At 41.8% G+C, this 26,334-nt stretch overlaps 1 protein-coding gene across 5 annotated transcripts; it reads right to left on the bottom strand.

Moving 5' to 3' along the window:
• Positions 1-4,741: 4,741 nt before the first annotated feature.
• Positions 4,742-24,234, bottom strand: ETNPPL (ethanolamine-phosphate phospho-lyase). Of its 5 annotated transcripts, none has more exons than XM_027600464.2 (15): positions 23,958-24,092; positions 22,380-22,574; positions 20,630-20,748; positions 20,203-20,362; positions 18,263-18,337; positions 15,478-15,568; positions 14,418-14,534; positions 11,993-12,075; positions 11,163-11,388; positions 10,098-10,252; positions 9,362-9,451; positions 8,802-8,932; positions 7,330-7,397; positions 6,083-6,191; positions 4,742-5,583 (listed from the first exon to the last, which is right to left on the bottom strand). In XM_027600464.2, the coding sequence occupies exons 3-15, from the start codon at positions 20,682-20,684 to the stop codon at positions 5,516-5,518; spliced, it is 1,428 nt and encodes a 475-aa protein (XP_027456265.1). In that variant the 5' UTR covers positions 20,685-20,748; positions 22,380-22,574; positions 23,958-24,092; the 3' UTR covers positions 4,742-5,515. The 5 variants fall into 5 exon arrangements, with proteins under 5 accessions (XP_027456265.1, XP_027456262.1, XP_027456263.1 ...); XM_027600462.1 differs by lacking the exon at positions 22,380-22,574 and having other exon boundaries at positions 4,743-4,945; positions 5,484-5,583; positions 23,958-24,234; XM_027600461.2 differs by lacking the exon at positions 22,380-22,574 and having other exon boundaries at positions 23,958-24,234.
• Positions 24,235-26,334: the final 2,100 nt, after the last annotated feature.

Consider the following 26,334-nt stretch of genomic DNA (forward strand, 5'->3'; position numbering starts at 1 on the left):
GTTGCAGAGTCCATATGTAACCCCTATCCCTGCTGCCATGGCCATTTCTTTCATAACCCCTTTGTCAATGACTGGAGTGACCGAATCAGACAATCACGAGGAAATTGGTGTTTCTATAAAACCAATCTGTATACTTGAAACCCTTTAGAAAAGAGGGATTAAATAAAGAAGCAGTTCTAGAAGAAAAAAGGAAAAGAAACAAACTTATGATCTAGATAGATACCATAGGTTAGTAATCTCAGGAATATCACATGACAATATTATCAGTAAAGAAGAAAAGCAAATTATTGAATATTTGAAAGGAATGGGTGATTATTTTTCTCTCTCCATCTTTTCTCCTTCTTCTTTTATAATTCTTACACCAAGAAGACCAGAAACCATGTGTGAAACATGAGGCGATATGGTTACACTCAGAGAGTCCTCAGCGTGTTCTGAAGGGAACAGATGTTAGGGGACCATGGCTCCCTGCAAATCATTCTTGCTTTCTAAATCTGCATTTTCTGCTCCCAGAGTCCTGTTTCTCCTTCAAATCCTGTGTTATGACTGCAGTTTTCTTCCTTTGGGGGGTGGGAAATGCATCCTGGATTTCTACTTTCCTTGGGGTTAGCTGTTTATTTCCATTCACAGATGATATTGTTATTGGTATAAAAAGTAGCAAGGATGCATAGGCCAGCATTTGGTGGCCAATGTTATGTTCAGGTCCATATTACCGAGTAAAATTATTGTGTATTTGTTACTGTATCACTTGAGTGAGTTCCCCTAATTAATATTTTTGTGTCTGTCACTGACTGATAAACTGTGCTTTTCATTTGCTTCTAATACTTCAAAGCCAATTCGTCAAAATAACTGGTTTTACATTTCATTAGGAGATCTAACCATCTATGTCAAAATTGTCAATATTATGCCTCTGATCCCAACATTTTATTATTTTTATTTTTTAAAAAAGATTTTATTTATTTATTTGTCAGAGAGAGAGGGAGAGAGAGCATGAGCAGGGGAGGGGCAGAGGGAGAGGGAGAAGCAGACTCCCTGCCGAGCAGGGATCCAGATGTGGAGCTTGATCCCAGGACCCTGAGATCATGACCCGAGCCAAAGGCAGACACTTAACTGACTAAGTCACCCAGGCGCCCCTGATCCCAACATTTAAAAATGATGTGGAGCAAAAAGCACTGGCCTAAGAGTCAGAGTGATCTGGGTGCCAAGCCCAGCTTGGCCTATAAAGACTGTACTTCATTCAGTCACTTAACATCTATGGCCTTCAGTTTATCCATTGATCAAACAAAGGAGCTGAACCAAGGACCCACTCTAAAGGAAATATTAAAAGGGTGTTCTACAAGGGCAAAGGAAAATAATTGCAGAGGGAAGGAAGAAATGAAGAACAACAAAAAGTATATATATAAAACAACATTAATACATATATACACATATATGTCTAAAATTATGGACTTACAATATAAAACAGTAACATTCAGAGAGATAAACGAAATAAAAATATTCTAAAGTCTCTGCATTGAACAGGAAGGGGATAAAAATTCTAGTCATTACTGCACTGCTGGATTTTTTTTTTTTAAGATTTTATTTATTTGTCAGAGAGAGAGAGACAGAGACAGAGACAGAGCATAAACAGGGGGAAGGGCGGGGGAGAGGGAGAAGCAGACTCCCCCGCTGAGCAGGGAGCCCCATTTGGGACTCGATCCCAGGGCCCTGGGATCATGACCTGAGTGGAAGGCAGACACTAACCGACTGAGCCATCCAGGCGTCCCTCATTGTTGAATTTTAATAAGTACAGGTTTGGTTTGCCAGAATTTAGTTTAGGATTTTTGCACATGTATATATTTGAGATATACAGTTCTCTCAAATTCTATATATAGAATATATATAAATATAAAATAAAATACAAAATACATAATACATGTATAAGAATATATATATAATTCTACATATAGTCTCTATATGAAGCAATGCATCATGATGAAGTTGAGTTTATTTCAGGTTAGTTTTACACTTGAAAATAAATCTGGGTATATGACCTATGTAATTTTTCTGTCAAAATATTTAATTTGAATTTAATCATGAGCAAAATTATACAAACTCAAATTGAAAGACATTCTTCAAAATGTCCAACTGGCTTGGATACTTCAAAAGTGTCAGTGTGATGAGAGGAAAAAATAGGAAAATATTCTAGATTAAAAAAGACTAAACAGGGGGTGCCTGGGTGGTTCAGTCATTAAATGTCTGCCTTTGGCTCAGGTCATGATCCCAGGGTCATGATCCCAGGGTCATGGGATCGAGCCCCGCATCGGGCTCCTTGCTCTGCGGGAAGCCTGCTTCTCCCTCTCCCACTCCCTCTGTTTGTATTCCATCTCTCACTGTGTCTCTCTCTGTCAAATAAATAAATAAATAAATAAATAAATAAATAAATAAATAAAATCTTTAAAAAAAAAGACTAAAGAGAAGTGACAACTAAATGCTTTGCAGGATCCTTGATAGGATTCTGAATTTTTTAAAAAAGGCTATAAAGGACATTATTGACACAATTTAGGAAATTTGCATATGAGTTGTATATTAGATAATATTATAAATTAATGCTAAATGTTCCTAATGTGATAATTGATTTGTAGGAGGATGCCCTCGTTTGGGAGAAGAACAAGGTGAAATATTTAGGGTAAGTTGCCTTGATATCAGCCACAAATCTCAAATGGCTTAACCAAAGCCAAAAAGTTTGTGTGTAACAGTATATAGGTAGGAAACGAAGTGGGGCAAAACATTACAATCGGTGAATCCAGGTGAAAGATACATGGAATTTGCATTACTGTGTGAAACTTTCTTGAAGGTTTAAAATTTTTCAAAATAAAAACTTGGGGGAAAGTGTAGAATAAAATGTAAAATACAATAAAATGATGCAACAAAATATAAAGTGCTTATTGACGTCAAGGAAATTAACAATGAAATCCAAGGGATAATGCAAAATGACTTTAAGAGAATACATAATTAAAGGAATTCCGTAAAGAGAAGACTGGAGCATTGATGGAAAACACAGAAGCCTCCCATAAGAATAAGGAAAACTGTCGTTATTCTCAGGTGATATGATTATATATGTACAAATCCAAAAGAATTCGCAAACTTTTGGAATCTGCAAGTGAGTTTAGTGAGTTTGCTGAAACGAAAGTCAATATGCAAAAATCAACTGTATTTCCACCTAAATAAATAAATAAATAAATAAAATTTAAAGAAAATCTAAAGGATGTAGGGGTGGCTGTGCCTACCATCTCTCCTCGTAATTAGCTGACTTGGCTTCTACAGAAACTAGGTGACAAGCGGGAAAAGACCATACACTATTGGAAGCTCCGTCAGTAAGTAGCCCCAGCTGCAGGTGCCGTGCTAGGCATGCTGGTGCTGCTGGAGCTGATTCATAAGGGCTCATGACTTTGATCTGCAGGAGCAGGTAGGGCTACTGTTCCACAGTGGGGGAGGCAGGATACATACGTGTGGAACTCAGATGGTACGCTTTGAGGTCTCTTGGTATTCCTTACCTAATTGTGACTGTGAATGGACTGTGCCTCAGCCCAGGCCTGAGGAAGGCATGGTTTCCAGAGGTTCACACATCTTAGGAAGGAGGGCTTGAGATGCACCACTACTAGGACATCCAGAAGAGATGGCCGGGGGGTAAGTGGAATTTCAGTTGTGGAGAAGGGACGTAATGAGTACCAGGTGTGGCCCTGAGACTGCTGGCAGTGACAGGAGTTGTAGTTTGCTCCACTAAGCTCACCCAGAATTCTAAGTCTCCCCTGAGGAAGAGAGATGCACAGGAACCATTGAAGAGCTACTTCCCAAACGTGTGGGGAAGTGGACCTGTGCGGCACAAGGGGCCGACCATGGCAGCCAAGGGGGGTGTGCTGCTCAGCTCCCCTTCAAGAGGGAGCCTGTGGTGAGGAGTGCAGTCCGCTGACAGCCTCCAGCTACAGCATCACAGCCACATTTGAGCTGGGTATGTGCTCCCTGGGCGCTCCCTGTCAGGGCGGGAAGTCAGTAGGGGCACCCAGGGCCCTGTCATCTCTGCCTGCAGTTCTGTATGCACATCTGTGGGTCCCCAGCGTACTGGCAGAGACTTTCCACAGAGCTGCGTCTCAGTCTGAGGTGCTTCCCACTCAGATCTCCTCTCTGGCTCTTCTCTTTACGTATGTGTCAGACCCGGAAGATTTTCCTGACAAGTCCTGCTTCCTTGCTCCTTTATCTTTCACAGGTGCTACCCCTAGTCCATCGCTTGTGTGTCCGGCGATCTTGGTGTTAGATCTATCTTGGGACGCGATCTAGAGACCCAGGGGACCCGAACTGACACAGCCTCGATTGTGACGCCACAGAAATGCGGCAGTTACCAGGAACCTCACACAGAGTCACTGTTGCATTCTGGAAGGTGTCACTTATTTCTAGATCTCTCCTCATTATGGAAACCTAACTTATAGGCAACGAAGAAGAGTGGAGTATATCAAAGAAGAAAGTCTTAATTTTCTATTATTTTATATTTGGAAAACTTGTAACACAGGTATAGGTGGTTTTCTCCTTCCTCTCTTGAACATACATACCTGCTCCAAAAAGAAAAGAGGACAAGTACTGTCTGAGCTTGCCCACAAGTGGTACTCGTGGGGGTGTTGATCTGTGTTGTGGAAGATCTGATTAGCTGTCCCTTAGAAGCCAGCCACAGAGACCGCTATGCTCTCTCGTTTTTGCCATCTCCTGGGAACCAACTTCAGTACTATCCAGCCAGAACTAACTCACAGAGTCAGTGATATTTTTAGGAGGAAAAAGTACTTAATAACAAGGCCCTGTTTTTTTAAACAGCATTTTAATTAATGATGAACTCAGAAAGGAAGATTTTACAATTAATTTCCCTCTCAACATCCCTCTCAGTTGTCATGAAACAGCCATAGCAAAATTATTCTCTCTCCTGTATGGAACAAAAACCAAAATACAAAGTTTAATAAGTCTTAGGAAGGCCATAGAGACAGAATGGGAAGTGAATAGTAAAAGTCAAGTTTCTTCCAGTTCAGTACATTGGCCTCCAAGTGAATGTCTCATGATACCAGCATGTTACAAAGAGACCCTTGAGGTTCCAGATTTCCTCACTTCCCTTGGCCAATGTCTGGTTACAAATATGTGTGTGTGTGTGTGTGTGTGTGTGCGCGCGCGTACGTATGTGTGCGCATGTGCGGGGTGGGGTGGGGGTTGGGGGTGGGGTGTGTGCTGGGTACTGATAAACTTGATGAGAAAGGAAGACGGCTGGTTGAAAGGTAACTTCCTACCTGACAGGTTAGTGACTTGTCAAGGTGACACAATCTGACGTAGACAGAGCTGAGGTCACCTGACTGAACACAGTGCTTTGGCTACTGCCTCTGTTCTAGCTATGTCTGTGTGCTTCTGAGTTGACTTTTGTGCTCCTGGCTGCCGCCAGGCCCCCACCACGACTCCACAGGATCTTGACTAACCTGGTCCTCAGCCAGAGGTCTGATTTATCCACTTACTTCTTAACACTTGCTGTATGTGATTTTTTCCAAATGGCTTTGATTTTACCAGCCCTAATATTCTCTGCAAAAGAAGGGTACATTTTTCTAGTAAAAATGTTTTGGTTTACAACATCTTTTATTATAGCCCCCCAAATATATATAAATTAAAACAGTAAAGAATGATTCCTTAGTATTTTAAGACACTAAGTCTCCAGAATTAAGGAACCTATTGTGCTTTGCTCTCTCATTTCAAACATTAAAACACGTGAGGTAAAACTGCCAACTTCATTTTCAATTTGAAGCATAAATTTAGTAGAATAAATAAAGCACTTTCAGAAATCTCAAGTCAGGGATTAACAGGCTAGAGGCTGAACTAATCATCTTGACATGGTTTGATGATCACTTGGCTTATTCTTTTCACTCCCTTACCTTTTTATTAACACACCAAAATGGAATGCAAATTCTACCATTAGAGGGTATGATAGAGCTGCTAAGGGAAGAGACACTTCCAATGATTCTCTATAACCCTGGACATCTGTCCTGCTTTACAGTGTTAATCTCTCATGTCTTGAGCCTCTTACTGAGCAAGGAATGTTTATCTGTGCACAGTCCGTTCCTCTTTGGGCTGGGATTTTCCCTGGGGTCCGAGGTGCCGTCACCGAGCTGTTCTGAGTGTGCTTCGTTCGGCAACTGCAAGATAGACACATAGACTGCAGCGGGCCAGGACCCCCCCCCCCCGCAACACCCCCCCCCCCGCCAGCCTCCGCGGGGCTGACTCAGCGGGCCAGTGGGGCAGCTCAGCCCCACACAACACCACACTGCTGCGCCGTCCTCCCGAACCCTGGCTATTCTCTTCCATAGACATCTGAAATGTAACGTCAACATAAAATCCAGGACTCCCAGCCAAAATTTCAGGAACATGTGTACCAACTCCAATGTGCGATTTCCCATGAACTACCTTCTTCTGTAAGCTCCTTGTCAATGCGTGCTCAGTTCTCAGCTACGATTCTGTCCTGGACGTGATAAGCGAATCTCAAACTACAGATAAGAATTGATTTTTAGAATTGGTTTGTGTTCCACCAAGAGACAGAAGCAGTCCTGTTAGCAAACCATTTGCTCTCAAAGAGCCTAATGTTTTTGCACCAGGAAAAGGGCTTTGCTGACTGCTCCGTACGTGCAGGCGGGCTCGAGGCACTGAGTGTTCCTTTATGCATCGAAGTCATAAACAAATAGCAAATTATGCAACAAAGCCTCTTGAGTGTTCGCCTTTCTGTTTCCTGAGCCGGGGAGCGCTTTCTCACACCCTGGGCAGCTCGGGGAGAGAATGGAAAGGCCCTCTGCTGGAAGCACATCAAATGCAGAAACTAGGACACTCGGTGCCAGAGGGTTCCCAGGCCCCGGCCACCATCCGAGACCGAACCCGGGCCTTCTGGGGCCACACTGCTAAGGCTTCTGCTGATTTTAAAGAGTGATGTATGGGAATCCGAACCAGTGTCAGGTGGCCCTCAGACAGGAAGGAGCTGAGCACATTTGTTATCATTTCTCTCTATATTTTGCTGGTTTCCTTGGCAGGCCTGAGGGTTTTTTGGGGGAATATGGGAATGATCCTGTAAGAATGGCTCTTTGGCTTTATTTCTTTCAAACAGTATGACACTTGCTTTGAAATGTAATTGTGCACTCAAAATTGCCACAATAAGCCAACCCCAGCAAAGGTGGATTTTATTCTAAAGGTTATTGTACAACTTTTAAAAAATTTGCCTTCCTTTTAGTCAATTTTCCAAAGTTTTAAACTTTTCCCCTAAAAATAGAGTAACAGACTCTTTCTTACCTTTGCTCTGCATGGAGAATTCTCAGAGATCATACTCTCACTTTGGACTCCGATGGCTTCTTCTAAAACTACATCAAGGAAGATACAATGGAGAAGACAGAACAACATAAAAATCTTAAAAAAAAAACCCTTCTGGTATCTTTAGAAATACCTTTAATGAAGAACTGAGGAGTAAATGTAATGTGTTTAAAACGTCCCTATTAGAATTGCTGCTTTTAAACTTTTATTGCCACATTTCATCATTATCATTTACAAGGGGCACTGAACCTGGGTTAGGTATGCCTCGTTCCCTTTGTTCAAAGGAAATTCTTCAGCCCACTGTTATTAATGCCCAAGTTCTGAGATGCCTTTGAAGCAATGGTGACAGACTTGCCCCATCCTATACTCTTCCTTCCACCTGGCCCTTCAGAGGACCAGAGGAAATGCAGGTGTATGAGGAATGCTTGCCAGGTGTGGGTGTGATCTTAATCCAAAAACAGTGACCGTACTACAGATAACTTGGGCTGACTCTCAAGTTTTCCGACACTGACAATCTATTTTGTATGCTATATCGATTCCTGGCTTATCAGCTTTACCCTAACCCCCAAAAGTCTGAGAAGGGAGCAAAGAAGTTGAATGTTAAAAATATGACTAAAGCAAAACCAAAAGTATTCTAACATTTGACAGTATGTTATGTTTTCCAACAGGGTTTTATGTCGCTAGTTTACTTTTTTTAAAGATTTTATTTATTTATTTGAGAGAGAGAGTGAGAGAGAGAGAGCACATGAAAGGGGGGAGGGTCAGAGGGAGAAGCAGAGCAGGGAGCCCCATGCGGGACTCGATCCTGGGACTCCAGGATCATGACCTGAGCCAAAGGCAGTCGCTCAACCAATTGAGCCACCCAGGCGCCCTTGCTAGTTTACTTTTTAAGCTCAATTTATGCTCATAATAAAAAACCAAATGAACCTAATGAACCTAATTATATAATATAGGTAAGCAAAAGATAAATTCCTATGACAGGGATAGTTCTGAATGACAAACAAAAAGCCTCAAAAGTTAAATGTAATAAGTGAAATATACACACAAGTCAAACGATTCAGCATATAGCAAAGAATTGTTACCTGTATCCTGTAATTTTTATTAATAATGTTTCTCAAATTTCCCTGGTAGAATGCTAAAACCCTATACACTGCAGCATCTGTGGGGCACGGTGCAAGGCAGACATGCAGTTTTTTTTTAAAGTGAAAATAGGGAAAAAATAAGGCTGTGTCATGTCCTTAAAAACCCAGATCTGGAGTTGTGGGAGGGCAAACAGAAAATTTAGAGTTAACTAAGAGTCTACATAGTTATTACTTTTCAGCTTTTTCTAGTGCTACCTACAAAGTTACACATTCATTTCCAAACGCCTTCCATTCTGTCATGAAGAACAACGCGCACCATCATGTATGACCGGGTGTGAGAGGGGGAGGCATCTGAAATGTCTTTGAACAGACCTGTTAGAATCTCATCGAGTTTGTCCACCATAAACTTCGCATCTTCTTCCGTGAAGCACATAGGTGGTTTTATTTTAAGCACATTTCGATGAGGTCCGTCGGCACTCAGAAGGACTCGCTTTTCTTTCATCCTAATTTGGGCAGGAAATATGCGTGAGTACATACAACTGGTAACTAAGGTTATTTAAGAATGATGTGAAGAGGGGCGCCTCGGTGGCTCAGTCAGTTAGGCGTCTGCCTTCCACTCAGGTCATGCTCCCCGGGTCCTGGGGCACATTGGGCTCCCTGATTAGAGGGAAGTCTGCTTCTCCCTCTCCTTCTGCCCCTCCTCCTGCTTGTGCTCTCTTCTCTCTCAAATAAATAAATAAAATCTTAAAAAAAAAAAGAATGATGTGAACATAGAGCAGTTGAGTATTCTCATGCAAGCAGCCCACATTTATAAATTGCATGCATCTCCAACTTCCCTTATTTGGAGAGATGGGAGGAAATAAGAGAAGCTTTCAGGGGGGGAGGGGCATGTTTCAAACCGGGACATCCGTCAGGTGTGGGGGTGCACTTACTTGTAGATGACATGTTGAGCTTCATCTGTGGCGGGGGTCCTCTTCTGACGGTCCTTCACCAAGTCAATTCCAATAAACAGGCCAATGCCTCTGAAGATGATAAAGAAAGAAACTTGACAGATGCTCTATTAGAATCGCATTGTCATAAAATATTAACACTGTTCCCAAACTTCAGTTTAATTAGAAGCTGGATATGATTCCCCGTAGGCATAACTGTTATTGATTCTAACTAATCCAAGATATCAATCCAGTGTCACAGATCTTTCCGGTTTTTGAACCAAGTTGGTTTTGTCATCCAGTTCTTTTCTTTACTTAATTGTAAAGGAAAAAATCTTAAAAACAATCTTTTATGCTATTTAGTTTCTTAGGACATTAATGATGATGTTTAATGTTTACATATATCTATGAAAAACATCGAGTTTTCCAGGATGTCATTTTAGATAATTTTTAACAAATCATTTAGAGTTACTTTAAGTTCCTTCTTTTCCTCTTTCAGGAACTGAAATTATATTGGCTTTATTTTTTTTTAAGTATAAAATTGAGAAAGATATACACCCAAAAGTTAACAGTGGTGATATCAGGATTCTGGATTAAGAATGAGGTGGTTTTTTTTTTATGTTTTTCAGTGCTTTCTAGATTTGGTTTTATGTAATTTATTTTAAGTTTATAAGATAAAATTCAAGCCATTTTCATTGGAAAAATGAATAAGCACATGACAAGTTCATGATAAACATACCTGATGTCTCCTATCAAAGTATGTTTAGCTTTCTGTTTATTGAGTAACTCAGTAAGATAATCCCCTACTCTAGTGGCATTTCCTTGAAGGTCTTCATTTTCAATTATATTCAGGACAGCCAAACCAACAGCAGAAGATACCGGATTTCCTCCATACTGCAGAAAAAAGATTGAAAAACCATAATAGTTGAGTTAGTGGTATTGTTTCATCCATGAGAAATTTGGCTCATACATAGGCAGGTAGAGCTATAATTTCAATAAATTTTTCCCTTGTGCTGTAAACTTTTTAGATTTAGAATATAATGTGATTCTATTTGTTTACAACTGAGTAAAAATTCATCCCAAATTATATTCTCTATCCTGCCTAATTGGTATGGAGGACTATCAGGGAATTTGTTAGTTCATCCAAACAAAAACCAGACACTGCTTTGGGAACTAAGAATTTCAGAGTGTGGTTCAGTGAGGGGGATACGGGCTTCTGCCCCTGAACAGTTGTGTGAAAACAGCTAAGCAATGACATTTTCTCTGAATAATTTATGTCCTTAGATTCGAATCTTACTTTTAGTTGTCACAAGTCCTATTACACACACAGCATAAACTATAATAATTTTTCCAAGCTTAAAGTTCACGACTTATGGGGGTAAAACCAAGGAAAGAAAATTTCCCAAAGATAGAAAATTTAGTATCTCCTGTGACAGCCATATAACATTTATAGTTCTGTATCATCTAAACACTTTAGAAATGTTTGGGGAATTTAAATGTGATCTAAAATAAAGAAGATCATATCATCTGTGGATGAAACATCACAACCTCTAGAGTTAGCAAGGCAACCATTTATCACTGGAACAATTAGTCATTTCAGAAAGGGGAAAGATACACAAGAAAAAATACAAGGAGAATTATGCCAGATAGAATGAAATATGGTTAGATCCAAATTTGGCTAAAGTCCTGGGGTGGTTAGCTGGCGATACTGAACTTTATTCTTTATTCTTTACTACATTGGCAAGAAGTGTAAGAACACACAGTATTTTTCCCTCTAAGCATAAACCGGGAAGCCAACATTTACCGTATTGAAATATTCCATCCCAGAACTGCTGAAGGCTTCTGCGATTTCTTTGGTTGTTACCACACATGCCATTGGGTGGCCATTGCCCATTGGTTTTCCCATTGTGACAATGTCTGGAACAAAGTCTTCACCATGCATTTGGAAGCTCCAGAAATGTTTCCCAACTCGGCCAAAGCCCACCTGAACTTCATCAGCTATAAACACACCTCCTGCTCTGTGTACGTATCTGAAAAGCAAAAGGGAAGTCTAACGTCTTCAGGTCACTGAGAGTCCCCAAACCCACCCACAAAGATACAGATTATGGAGGACTTAAAAAAATGTTGTTAACTTGAGGTCTGGAATTGTTGTCAAAAACGGTTCTGTGCTCGAATCCCCAGTGACATCTACGTGATGTCACTGACTTTGAAATATAATCACATACTTTCCAGAGTAGACATAGTCTTATTATTCAGGTTTGTGCTGCTTCAAATAAGCTCTACTGTGGCATTTTAAGTGGGAAGAGAAAGACGTGAACAAGAAGTAGTGTTTAGCAGGGTTAATCTTCAAATGTTTACTTATTGGTAAGGCGTGGGCACCAGCCAGAGAGGATGTCAGGCTGGGAACTGGGGCAGAGCCCCGGAGGCCCCACCCCTCACTGGACCATGTGTAAACCCTTTATTTGCTGGATCTTGGGAAGGTGGAGGGGTTCTGGGGAGTCCTGGTGTGCAGGCATGCTGAAGTGGCTATTTACCAGCTAGTCTGGAAGTACTTCAACATTTTAACCAGTATGGCCTTGCAGAACTGTCACAGAGCCTTCAGTTTGACCCAGAGTGCCCAAGTCAAGTACATACTCTGCCACTTTCTGGAAGTAGCCTGCTGGAGGAATTATTTGTCCGCCACAACTCTGCATGGATTCAGCAATAAAGGCAGCAATCTATACAAGAGAAGATGGGGTCAAAGTCCATTAGGTCCCCCTTGAGCCCCCTAAAAAAGAGGACTTCTTACAGAGCAGGTTATTTTTAAAATGGTTGGGAATGGGCCTGTGGCAAGTGGCAAGTAGGCCACTTGATGACAAAGAAGAGAAGAGATGTCCATGCTGGAAAAGCAACTGATCTGAAATTCATCCGTTTCTGAAATTCTAGAGTACCGGTGACACTACCATGAGAAATGGAAGAGAGAGCAACCTCCGGTTCTCCATTATTAATTCAAATGCAGTGTTTTCATTAGGATCAACTGAGCAAGAATGACGATCGGTCTTTGACATCAACTTCTAAAAAAATTACCCAGGTTCTAACCCCATTACTGAGGTGCCCGTTTCCCCAGCGGGGTGATGAGGACTGCCTGCGCCTGGAATTTGCTCTCGGGAAAGGGGAGGTTGACTGGTGGCCACACAGGTTAGTTACTGTGCTGTATTTCTAGTTCTTACCCTGAACCGGACTTAACGGAATCAGGCAATTCACAAGAGGAATTGCAGAGGGAATGCTCTAGAGGGGAAGAATGGAGGAGTAGAAGATAGGTAACACTAAATCAAGAAGAGAAAGCATAGACAAGATGAGATATGGAGTCAAGAGAACCGAGGTTTCCGTCCAGACTACATCTCAGGAACTATATTACCTTGGCTTAAGTTCTTCACTTTTAAATATTTCATTTATTAGCTATAAAATGAAGCCACTGGACCTAAGCGATTGCTTCTCTAAAATCCCCTGACTTTTCAAGCACATCTAATATTCTGAAGCGTCCATCTTATATTTGCTCATTACTTTCAGCATTGTTAACAGGACAGCATCGGGTCCGTAACTACTCGATGGTAATGTTCTCAAAAAGCTATCTGAACACTTTTGGCAGCAAGAAGACCATGTGATCTTGGTAATGTAAACTTTTTTTTTTTTAAGATTTTATTTATTTGACAGAGACAGAGACAGCGAGAGAGGGAACACAAGCAGCGGGAGTGGGAGAGGGAGAAGTAGGCTTCCCCCCGAGGAAGAAGCCCGATGTGGGACTCGATCCCAGGACCCTGGGATCATGACCTGAGCCCAAGGCAGACGCTTAACGACTTGAGCCACCCAGGCGCTCAGTAATGTAAACTTTTTTCTGGAAGCACTCTTTACAGTTTGTGTAAGGAGGGATGGGCTACCCTTGAAGAAGAAAAGCATATGAAGGTCCCCAGAACAGGTAGCTCTTAGGGCTAGTTGCACAGATGTGACATCTGAAGATACGAAAAATGAATGGGATGGGAAGAAAACAGTTAAGAAATGCAAATGACTCTCCAATCACTAAGATAAAAGTATTTGCACTGGAAAAAGGAAAGGCTTCATTTTTATCTCAATTAAGATTTTTTGGGGGGTGCCTGGGTGGTTAAGTGTCTGCCTTCAGCTCAGGTCATGGTCCCAGGGTCCTGGGATTGAGCCCCACATCGGGCTCCTGGGTCGGTGGGGAGCCTGCTTCTCCCTCTCCCTCTGCCCCTGCTCATGAGCTCTCTCTCTCTCTCTCTCTCTCTCTCTGTATCTCTGTGTCTCAAATGAATAAATAAAATCTTTAAAAAAAGTTTAAGTTTTTTTTTATTTTATTGCCCTGTTGATGCTATAAGCCAGTTTAAAGGCAAAGCATGTGTCAAATCACTTTAAAACTCCACATAAATAACCCCCAAACGGGCTGAAAATTTATGTTAGGCTGAAGAGAGTAGGGTGAAGACCGAGAAAATGGAAACTCTTTTTTCTTACTCTGGAAGATTCTGGTTCTGTCTTCGAAGCCCAGGCTCAGGTTGGAGAAACATCTGCCTTGGCTAACCCAAGCTCTGCAGCTTCGGGAAAGTTGTACCAGTCTGAGGGAAGCAGCATGGCTTCCTGGGCCCGGGAACCTGCACTGGTTCAGAGGTCCCAGGGCCACTGTGCCTCTTCCCTTCCCTTCCTCATACATCAGCCCACCCCCCCCAACGCTACTTTCATTTGGAAGAGTCTGTCCATGGGCCTTTCCTAATCCCCCCTCCCCTCTCCCCCTTTGGGCCAGAGTCTGCAACCCACTGGGAAAGTGAGAAATTAGGCCACCAGTTCTGGAACAGGCATAGTGATTGCATTTCCAGAATAAATAAAAACAGATAGTCTTAGAGGCATGATCATAATAATGCACTTTTTGAGATATGAATCGAGTGAAAAGCAAGCAGAGAAAAACAGAAAGGGGATGGAGATCTAATCCTTTTCCACCTCTCCAATGTGTCACAGTGATTTCGATCCACTTTATAAAAGACGTTATGCTGTTTCCAAAGCTGTAAATACACACCTTCCTTCCACTGTTATGAGCCTCTTCAATAATTTCCTTTACTTCCTCTGCATAAGCGCTGGCTGGGTCTGCATGATCTTCTCTGTATTTGCCTCTGTAAGTATCTGGAGTTGGTGCCTGGAAACAACCAAGCGGTAGAGTTTCTCAAGATTTACCTCTCAGACAAATGAACTTAAAAAAAAAAAAGAAAGAAAGAAAGAAAGAAAGAAAAGGCATTTCCCCACAAGAGCATGTTGGAAAGGTGACCATGTCGGTTTAAGTGACTTCGGTTCTTTTGTTCTTTTTCCTTAACATTTCTCAATTCTGTGAAAACTAAGATCTTTGCATTTGTGAACAGGAGCTTGGATTCGCTCCTAGACCTTTATAAGTCAAGACTACATCCCTATTTGAATCAAGAGCAAGTTCAAATGACAAATGTGGTTATTGTATTTGAAAATTTCAATGGATGAAAATTGTATTAACTATTCTATACTGAAAATAAACCAACACTTACCAACTATATAGCAAATTGTAATCATTCCAAATACTAGAATGCCTTAGCACGGATATGAGGTCTTACCATTTTGAAAGAAGGAGTTGACGATTCACTTAAGAAAGTCTACTGATCCTTAATTAAACCAAAGGAGTTTTAATATTTCAACAACGTGATTGGTTTCTTTATCTTCTTTACTATTTATTTTACTTCATAACTCTACATAATACTTTAGCATAGAACAGTGTAATTTTAAGACATTCATACACACTAGATTCAACTCCAAATTGAAGCCGGCATCAGTAGATAGGAAAAGTAATTAAAGATCAAAAGGCAAGAAAAACAAAATGATAGCTGTGAATAATAGCCTTCACTACCACCATACTAATTTGCTACTTGTGATACTCATCAATGGATTTTAAGCCACATCCTGTCATTAACTAGCTTTTTGACTTTAGTAAGTCAGGTAACTGCTCTAGATTTTAGTTTCTTTTTCGTAGTTTCATTTTGATCAAAGGATTGGACTGGATTATCATTAGGCATTCTTCCAGTAGCAGCTTTCTGATTCTTGGACTCTAAGATACTTACCACATGCACAAATGCTTTCTTGACATCTTTGCCCTTTCGGAATTTATATGGACTGATCTCAATTAAAGATGATAGGTGACCATGATAAGCACTGGAAAGAAAAAGAACAGGAACCAAAATCACTCAGAGAAGGAAGTTTTTGTAGTATGTGAAAAACAGTAGTGTACACCATCTAGGAGAATCTTAACCTTAATGCCAGACTTAACTATACAAGATCTAATTCTTCATGGCAAGACTGGCCATTTAATTTGTCCAGTTCTCCTTATTCATGTGATAAAACACATAGGAAACCAAATATGGATCCTCACAGACAATTTTTTTAAGCAGGAAAAGAAAACTTAATTTCTTAGGATGATATTAGATGTGCTAAATTAGATTGTCTAAATGCAAAAATTATTTTCTATAGCTTTATGGAAAACTTGCTAACTAAGTATTCTTTAAATGTATTCGACAGTTACATTCTAGTGAATTTTAAAACAACATATCACAGAATGGGCTGCGTTTCTGTCTGGAACGGTTTCTATGGGATGTCAGATTGCATATGCTGGGCAAATACAAGTTAGTAAGAGCAGGATGTCTCCTCAGGAAGAACTAAGATTGAGAGATGACCAAGTGGCTATGAGATTCTTTTCGCTTGCTTAAAATACAGGTGGCTATAATATTCCCTTTTCTGTTTCTTGCCCAGAGGCATAAGTGGGAGATCTGGAAAAGAAATTTTAAAAAGCCCATGAATAGATAAAACAAAGAGAGAGGACTTCCCTTAGCAAGATTAAAGATGCTACAGCACCACAGTAAGTATCAGAATGGTATGTATGTATCAGTAAGTATGTATCAGCATGAGAACAAAGAGAAGACTTAGACAGAAGGCCAGCTCAGGGACACCTCCACACATAAATTTAACACAGTGGACACCAGGTGGATTTCATATGAGGTAGTAGAAGAAAATAGAGAAAACATCTTTGTGATCTGGGGGGTGTGGTGGGTGTAGGAGGAGAGATATTAACAAAACTTAGATCACATAAACCATATGATGAAAATTTTATTTATTTGATTTGATGAAAATTAAAGATTTTGGTTGAAGGATACCATGGACAAAGCTAAAAGATAGATGATAGTGTGGGAAAAGATATTTAAAATGTTTCAAACTACAAAAGATGAATGCTCACAATGGTGGTTCTCAACTCCGCCTGCACAGTAGGATCACTTGGGAAACTTAAAAATATATACTGTTTCTGAATTTCTTCCACTGATTTTGTTTTCTCTCTCTCTCTCTCTTTTTTTTTTTTTAAGATTTCATTTATTTATTTGACACACAGAGAGACACAGCGAGAGAGGGAACACAAGCAGGGGGAGTGGGAGAGGGAGAAGCAGGCTTCCCGCCGAGCAGGGAGCCCGATGCGGGGCTCGATCCCAGGACCCTGGGACCATGACCGGAGCCGAAGGCAGATGCTTAACCACTGAGCCACCCAGGCGCCCCCACCACTGATTTTCTTTAATTGGTCTGGGGTGGGGCCTGGGCATTGGCATTTAAATAAATTTTTCCCAGATAATTTTAAGGCACAGTCAATGTTGAGATCTTTTGATCTAGACTATATAAGCAAACACAAACCAACAAGAAACAGATGGGAATCCCAATAGAAAAATGGGCAAGGAATACACATCCTGCTCCTGGGAACCTAGGAATATGTTACATGGCAAAGGAGCCCTTGCAGGTGTGATTAAATTAAGAATCTTGAGATGGAAAGATAATCCTGGGGGGGGGTCCAGCGGAATCACAAGAGTCTTTACAAGTGAAAGAAGGAGGCAGGAGGATGGTGGTCAGAGGCAGGGGAATCGAGGTGAGGATGGGGGCCATGGCAGAACGGCTGCTTTGAAGATGAAGGGGGGACCCTGAGCAAGGAACGCAGGCAGCCTCTACAAGCTGGGCAAAGCAAGCAAACAGAAGAAGCCTCCAGAAGGAGCACAGTCCTGTTGATACCTTGATTTTGGCCCAGTGAAGACCCATTTGGATTTCTGACCTACAGAACTGTGAGGAAATAAATTTGCGTTGCTTAAGCCACTACGTTTGTGGTAATTAAGCCACTACGTTTGTGGTCATTTGTTATAGCAGCAATAGAAAATGAAGAGATGATCTGACACATAAAACAAGAGAAGCCTATAAAAGGGCAAGAAATGAGGTATGCGTTCAATTTAATCCTCTGTGACTGAGATGAGTGGGGTGCAAAGGTAGAAAAAAAATTAAAAGAAAAGATCTTAATAAAGACGAGGGTTGTCAGCTTTCTTGTCTAAAATGTACTAAATTCATGTTAAGGAGATGAGACTAAATGATGGCTGGTAATAGTCTCAAACTAACAAGAAAGTACGATCTTTTACTTGGGTTTCTTATTTTTTTTTAAATTTGCTCTAAATTATTATCTTTTAAAATGATTACAGTGGGTAGTCACAATAGTGACGTGAACGTAGAGAGTTTAAAGAAATCAATTATATTTTTATTTTGGAAAATACTGAGTTACTCGTTAGAGTGGCTCAATAAATAACGATTCAGGCAAAGCCCATGAGGCCATGACAGAGCATCCAAGAGAGCCTCCCCCATTTGCAGGAACTTGGACGGAATTAAGTATCCTTCAGGCCTCAGCTGGCCTTGATACCTTACTACATAATAAAATCATCGTGCCATATATCCGCCCTCCTCCCCGTGTGCTTGTAATATTAGTACGGACAGGATCAACACCATTTTGTCTCTTGAAAGAGCTTCTTGCTTAGAAGTCTTGCGTCCCAAACTTACTGGTCAAGGGTAATCACGTCTTGGTGGCCTCTGAATTGCCGAGCCAAACGTAAGGCTAAGTCGTTGGCTTCAGATCTATTAAGAGATCACAGAAAGAGGGGTCAAGGTGACATAAGCTCTTTTTAAAATATTTCAAATGTTAATTACAAAAGTTGTAAGATCCCGTTTTTCCAGAAATGTATGGGGGAAATAAGTGCAAGTCCTCTCTTTCCCCTTTAGTCTGCGCCCCCCCCCCCCCCCCCCCCCCCCCCCCCCCGCCGCCGGCAATCTCACTTCATCCTTCTCATACAAGTTCCCCAGATGTCTTCAATAAAGAATGAGACACACGGAAGAAACCCAATGCAAAGGATACGCTGCTTATTTCAAACTTCCGCCCAATTCAGTTACAGGAGTAGGTGACTAACTTGGAGGATGTTAGGAAGCCCACATGAAGCCAGATCTCAAAGGGAGGAAGGAGAGCATGAGAGCCCGTCAACTTGACCACTAAACTATGTTGTCCTGACCCAATATTTGATCAGCTCCTTACCGACAAAATAAAGATTATAATTTTTCTATCTGGCTTAGATAGTCTATATATACAACTCAGACACAGAAGAAGAAAATAATCATTTGTGGGATGTTTACTATCTGCCAGACATCATGCTGAGGGTTTTGCTTGCATTTATTCTCGTAACTCCTTTGCAAGGCAAGGGTTGCCATCTCCTTTATATGGATGAAGAAAGAACCTCAGAGAGGTTAAGGAGGCAGAATAAGTTCACGCAGCTAATAAGAGGTAGAGCCAGCATTCAGACTGAAGTCTATTTAACTTCAAGATTACTCTTTGTCCTAACCCAGGCTCTATCGCCTTCAGTCTCTGGTGACAGTGCTCCTTGGGGCAATCCCTCTTTGACAGTATAGGATTCTTTAGAAGTGAAAGTCAAATATTATGGCATTTATTTATTGAAGGCAAAAATGCTTTATAACAATAAGTTAGATCCTAAAATACCTTAATTCTTTACAAAGAAAAAGGGACGATCTTCTCCTTATAAATTTGGTTTTAAAATCTCATTGCAAAGATGAAAGTGAATCACAGAATCATATAATCGAACATTTACAGAATTTCTAATAGTTTTAATACATTTATACATATACCTAATTTTAAAAAATATGAGTGTACACCGTGTGCACAGCTTTCCTCCCAATATAACGTTGCATTGCAAGCTTTTCATGTCATTAGATGTGTATGTCCAAAAACATATTTTTAATGTCTGCATAATATTCCACAGAATGGATATATAACTTGAATTTACAGAATTTAAAAGCTGGGACATATCTATTCTTTTGAATTTACTCCTTCCTATTTGTATTTGTGTTGAGGAAATTGCCTAAGAAACAAGTCAATCAAAAGTCTTACAAAAGTTATAGCTTGTTTAGTAGAATTCTTCCTTTGCTAAAACCCCTCATTCATGCCTTAAAGGAACTACGTAGGCCCACTGACTCTTTAGCTACTTACTCTACTTCCTGAGGAGGTGAGGGCTATTTGACGGGTTAGGTTTTCTCACATGAACCCCAGGCTTGGATGTTTTTGCCATGGTTATGACCCAAGTATCTAACCTGCAGGGATACTAAAGCATGCTAGGTAAGCTTTCCCCATCTTTCACCAAGGAAGCCATGGTAATAAGAAGTTGAGTTGCATGCACATGTTAATCATCAGTGGCTGGGTCAAAACCTCTAGAAAACGCTGTTGGGTATCCTATCGACCACAAGCTCATGAAGTAAAGCTGAAGAACCAGAACCATCAAGGTCCCATCGTGTGGTCATTTAGTACATGACAAGAATCTCAGGAAACCTTAGATGTCTGGGCTCCCCCAGGAATCAAGAAGAAAGGTGTGCGTGAGAGAGTAAAAAAAAAAAAAAAAGATTGGTGGGAATGGGGGTGGGTGGGAAACCTGGAAACATACCCTGAATTTGTAAAATAGCAAACAGAGAGTTTCTCCGGCAGGGTTGCTGCAAGGCGCCTGGCATACTCCACAATATTGTCGTGGAGGAATCGAGAATTTGTGTTTAGCAGTTCCATCTGTTCCAGGGCAGCCTTGACCACGTCTGGGTGACAGTGTCCCACTAAAATTCAGAAGACAAAAACCCCAAAAAGGAATTACAATTCTAAATTCCCGGAGTGATGGGGATTCTGAAGCAAGGGAAAAAAAAAAAAGGCTGAGCTTCTTTCTCTCCCACACTGCGCTGTAACTTTGCCGGGTTTAGGACTACTGGCCCCATCCAGCCAAGGAACAGCAGCTACTGCACCTCCTGGGGCAAATATCAGTGGTGCCGTGTCTGCCCTACTCCACAAATGTACCCTTCCCAGCACTACAGAGACAGGACATTTACCGTGGGCAACGTTGTTGATGCAGTCGAGGTACTGTTCACCTGTCTCGTCAAACATGTACTGCCGCTGGGCTCGCACTATTTTGATGGGATCCGCAGCAAAGAAAACTTTGCATGAGGGTCTAGAAATAATGAAAGGAAACACTTTGGTCTGGAAGGACTGCTCAGTGTTTTTCCTTCTCAACGAGGGTCATGATCAGTGGAAAATTACAGTTACATAAAGGAAAGGGAAAACACAACCTGGGTGACATACGTTATTTTTTTTTTAATTTCATATTAGCCCGGAACCTTTTACCTTAACCCCCCCCCCCATTGGTGACACTCCTCACATTTCATATGTTTGTTATATTAAATTTGCCATGATTTGACAACTCTGTTTAGAGGCACATGGATCAACTCTGAAAACTCTAATTACACAAACCAATAACTAATTTTCTTCTGGGAAGTTTTGTTCTACCAGAAAACAAAACAAACTTTTTTTTTTTCGAGGTATACTATGTGTCAGGAACTGACAAATATTACAAAATCATTTCATTTAATCCTCCCAATAATCTTATGAAATAGGGGTTATTATCATTCTCATTTGTATAGGTGAGGAAACTGAGACACAGAAAAATCAAGAAACTTGTTCAAGATTACACAGCCAGTAAATGAAAAAAACCAGAATTTGAAAATAGACTATCCTAGGGGCGCCTGGGTGGCTCAGTCATTAGGCGTCTGCCTTCGGCTCAGGTCATGATCCCAGAGTCCTGGGATCGAACCCCGCATCGAGCCCCGCATCGGGCTCCCTGCTCCGCGGGAAGCCTGCTTCTCCCTCTCCCACTCCCCTGCTTCTGTTCCCTCTCTCGCTGTGTCTCTCTCTGTCAAATAAATAAAATCCTTAAAAAAAAAAAAGAAAATAGACTATCCTATACCACAGCCCAAGACAGTGCTTGCTTGCTTTCTCTCTCTCCTTCTAATCTAATTGATAAAGAAATGAATAGCACTGAAAGCTAAATACAAATAAACTGGTAATAAATACTACAAAAGATTTTATAGGAGACCATTTTCAAGTCTTTTGAGTGGTATTTGTCCTGTATCAAATGGATTTTCCATTCTTAAATAATGAAATCCAATTATTCTTCTAACCTCTTAATCCATTATTTTGAACATAATAAAAAGTCATCCATATTTTTGGTTATTTGGATGAATGTCTGGAATATAAATTTTAGCAACATAGAAACATCACAAAGTTTTCTGATGTTGGTCCTATGGACACGTAGAAACTAAAATGGAATATATTATTATTATTATTTAAAGATTTTATTTATTTGTTAGAGAGAGAGAGAGCACAAGTAGGGGGGAGCGCCAGGCAGAGGGAGAAGCCGGCTCCCCACTGAGCAAGGAGCCTAATGCGGGGCTCGATCCCAGGACCCTGGGATCATGACCTGAGCGGAAGGCAGATGCTTAACCCACTGAGCCACCTAGGCATCCCTGGAATATATTATTTTTATTCTGGTGATTTTGCATGCACACACACAAAAAAATGTCACATGCATTGGAGTTATTTTGGAGGGTAACTGGATGCTTGTATATTAAATTGATAAGCAACTGTTTAGAAAGTATTTTAATTATTGTGTATATGTAATCTTAATTTAAAATTGCCTCAGATTAAGCATCATCAGTTAAAATCAAAACAATATTTAATGAGAATTTCTTATTGGTTCAATCCCAGCTGTTAGTTTATACCGCTGAGTTAAAAGCCAAAGAAAACCTTTGTCATGAATGTGGGCTGTTAACTGCAGACTTCACCTTCCCTTGCTAAGGGTACTTTCCACCTCGCCACTCAGACTTCAGGTAAAATTCTTTCAGGCTGTCCATGGCTACATTCCTCCTTTCACAGAATTTCTTCAGTTCACATTAGAAGTCACTGGGTTTGCACTGGAATCTAACTACGTGGGATTGAAAACTAACAGAAAGGAGTGGTGATTAGAAAAGGGCAAGGGGGTGACTGGGTAATGAGGGAGGGATCAGATCATTTTGGCTTTCCCTACGCAGGAATGAGAAAGTTCCAACCGGTCTCCTAAAAGCCCATCTAGAAACCTCCCCGGTTGAGACCAGGAGATGAGTAGGAGGAGCCGCCCAGCATTTCTCAGGAGAGGATACCAGTTATTTTCTTTTTTATGCCCCCCAGTCCTCTCTCTGTTCACCAGCGACACTGCTTGTTAATTAAGTGTGACTATTGCAGGCCTTTGCCAGTGGCCACAATCATCATTGATACTTACATGTGCCGTTTTAAAAACCAGATCCCGCTTACTAATCTCACTTGCTCGCTCCCGTGAAGCAGAAAACTATTCCTACTTCCACAGAAGAGGAAATTAAAGTAATTTGACAGAGGTCACACCGGTAACGAGATACCGTACTAGGACCAGAGCCCAGCTCAGACTTAACGTTCAGTTCTGTACGCTTACCAGTATTTCACCCAGTCGTTTATAACACGGGCAAAACAAAAGTAGACAGGAGAGAACACTGCACTTTTTAATTGTAATGAGGGCACAGCTTGGGAGACCAAGGTGGGTAAGTGGCATTTTACCCTTAAGAAAGTGGTGGGTTTTTGTTTTTTTTTTTAAGATTTTATTTATTTGACACAGAGAGAGAGCAAGAGAGAGAGAGAAAGAGCACAAACAGGGAGAGTGGCAGGCAGAGGCAGAGGGAGAAGCAGGCTCCCCGCTGAGCCGGGAGGCCCATGCGATGCGGGCTGGGATCATGACTGCGCTGAAGGCGGACATCCAACACACTGAGCCACCCAGGCGCCCCAAGAAAGTGGTTTTAAGGATTTTCTTTTTTTCTTTTTTTTTTAACTGCCTGGATTAACCCTTTATCTAACCAAGCATGCAAGAAGAAAAAGTTCACTTTAAGCAAAAGCTGTCAGAATTAGTTCGTTTTCATAGCCATTGTCAAAAATATTTTTGAGTTCATAGTTTGGAGAAACGTTCGAGTTGGTGGCATTCGGCGGAGAGCTACCCATCTTCCCTCGCAGCGCCCGTCCCTGGACTGGAGTTCCCCTCCTGGGGCGATTAACCCTCGTGGGTCAGCTCTTCTCGCCGCCCGCAGCCCCCACTGGACGGCGGGCGGCGGAGCGCCAGGACAGCGCGGGCGGAGGCGCCGCGGGCGGGCGGCGGCGCGCGTGCGCAGGTGCGGCGCGGGTGGGCGGTGGCGTCTCGCACGCGCCCCGCCGGCCACAGCCCCGGCGCGTTCCCGCTCGCCGGCCACCTGCCCCGCTTCAGCTCCCCGCCCCCTGCGCTAGTTATTGCCCCCTCTGCGCCTTTCCTGGCGGCTTCGGAGCCCTCACCCGATGTGCTTCCTCCTCAGCGCCAGGGTGTCCGGCTTGCTGTACAGCTCGCACATGGCGGCGCGGCTGCCGGGCGCTCCCCGGGGCTCCCTCTCGCGTGTGCGCGCCTGCCTCGCGAGCCCGCGGGCTGCCTCCGCCGTGCACCCTCGTGGGGTCCCCTTGCCCTGGGCGTTGGAAGTCACCGGTGGCATCAACTAGCTGGGGTCATCCCCTTTTAAGTCTTGCCCTGCCTTTGCCCTTCGCCAAGCCCCACCCTCCCGTTCCCCTCCTCCGCCGGGCGCCTGCTTTGGCAAGTCGCCGGACTGGCCACTCGTTCGCCACCACCCTTGTCCTTGGTCTAACTGGCTCCCGTTCCTGCCCTGCCCTTCCCATTTCCCCTCCTAATCCTTGCTACTTCTCCGGACTCGCCTTTTATTTCCCTAACGTGGCCTTGCCTTTCTTTCTCTTCTGCCCACGAATTCCTTCCTTCCCCCTTTCTTTCTCGTTTCTTTTTGGTGTATCCCATTATGTTCTTGTAAACGTTCAGAGATGGGCGCTCTCTGGAGATACCCAGACTCTACAGTTTTCTCCTTTCTCACACTGAGCATATTTCAATACCATAACCTGTAACTCAACAAAAGTAATGGCCCTAATGATAAGTAACAGGGGACTGAGTCTGGTACTTGCTGGGAGTGATAATGTATACAGTGTTTCAAAGATCCACTTTAACAGTACTTACACTTCTAATTTCTCTACTTTAGAGATGATAAAACATACCTTACCTGGTTCAGTCCTTGAAACAACCCTGAGAGATGATCAGATTTATCATGCCATTAACAAACGGGGAAAGTGAGGTTATTCCCTGTCCCATGATTACATGTCTACCTGGTGGTGCCCTTGGAACTCATTCCTAGGTTTCTTGACTTCCTTTGGGATGATCTTCACACACTGATTAAAGTGGAAGTTCAATATCTGGACAAAGTTAACCCTAATTAACTATAACATTAAGCATGTTATTTTAAGAACTAGACATCCTCTGACTGAACTCCCCTGTTCCATAGATAAGAACAGTGAGGCACAGGAAAGGTAGTCTTATTCAAGGTCATGCAACAACTTAGCCATAGAGTTTAAATTAGATCATTTCATTCATTCTGTGTTTTGAAAGGCAGCAAAGAAAGCTTAATTTACTTATAACAACACACTTGAAAACTGCAGACTATCTTTCTCCTGAATGAAGTTATTAATTTACATTAATGCACTGCAGAAGCAGTATTACTGCATTGCCTAAGATAAGTTGAGAAACCGAGTCCTATGAGGAACAGTGTGGTAAGAATTCTAGGTGTTATGAATGAAGGGCAGAAGGCGCTTGGAAACTTACAAGAAATCCCGATCATTAATCTTGGTCTAGTTCCATACTTGAAAGATGTACATTTATTCTCAAAACACCTAAACCTGGTGAAGTCACAGATAAGTCATGCTTTTTCTATAAACCTTCATGGTTTCTTGTTATTCCCAGTGCTTTAAAATATGTTCTGTAAATATTGCTGGACCAAGAGTCTTAGGGCCTAGATCTGGTTCTTCCATAAATTAGTTGGGCTTCTTGACCTTTTGGAGGCCAAATTTCTTTATACTAAAAACAAAACAAAACAAAACAAAACAAAAAAACCCCAAAAAACTCTCTTTGACTCAAAGCATTATAAGGAGGGCTTAAAAGAGATCATGATTGTAGAATGTGTGGCAGGATCATTGTTAGGATCTCGATGCTCCTACCTTTTTTTTTTTTTTAAATACCTGATCTCTCAGCAGTTGACCACTCCTTTCTCCTTAAAGCACTTACTCTTCTGATTTCTTGGCACCACCGCACTTCCCTGATTTTCTTCTTCTGTCACTTAACATGAAATGTTGGTATCTCTGAGGGTAAGGTCTTAGGCCCTTTCTTTTCTCTGTGCTCTTTCCCAAGGTAATCCACCATGATTCCTATGGATTGAGGACCCATCAAGGTGCCAAATTTACCTCTCCACCCAGATCTTCTCAGTCCCAGACTCTCATATCTACTTCTTTTTTTGACTTCTCTACTTAGATGCTTCACAGATATCTCCGACTGAACGAATCCAAAATGAAAGCTTTGATCCCCACCCCCAAAATGACTGCCTCCGATAGGGCCCCCCAAACCAGGCATTTATGGACTCATTCAAAATATATCAAGTGCTCACTGTATGCCCCTGAATGTTTCAGTTGCAGGAGATAACAGTGAACTAGACTGAATGGATGCACCCTCGGTGGCTCATACTAGGTATGCACTGTCCAGCATATGGCCACTAGCCACGGGTGATTCTTAAGGACTTAAAATGTGGTAATCTGAATTGAGATGTATTCTCAGTGTAAAATAAACACTGTA

Source organism: Zalophus californianus, chromosome 2 (genome assembly GCF_009762305.2).
Source record: "Zalophus californianus isolate mZalCal1 chromosome 2, mZalCal1.pri.v2, whole genome shotgun sequence".
Classification (NCBI taxonomy): domain Eukaryota; kingdom Metazoa; phylum Chordata; class Mammalia; order Carnivora; family Otariidae; genus Zalophus; species Zalophus californianus.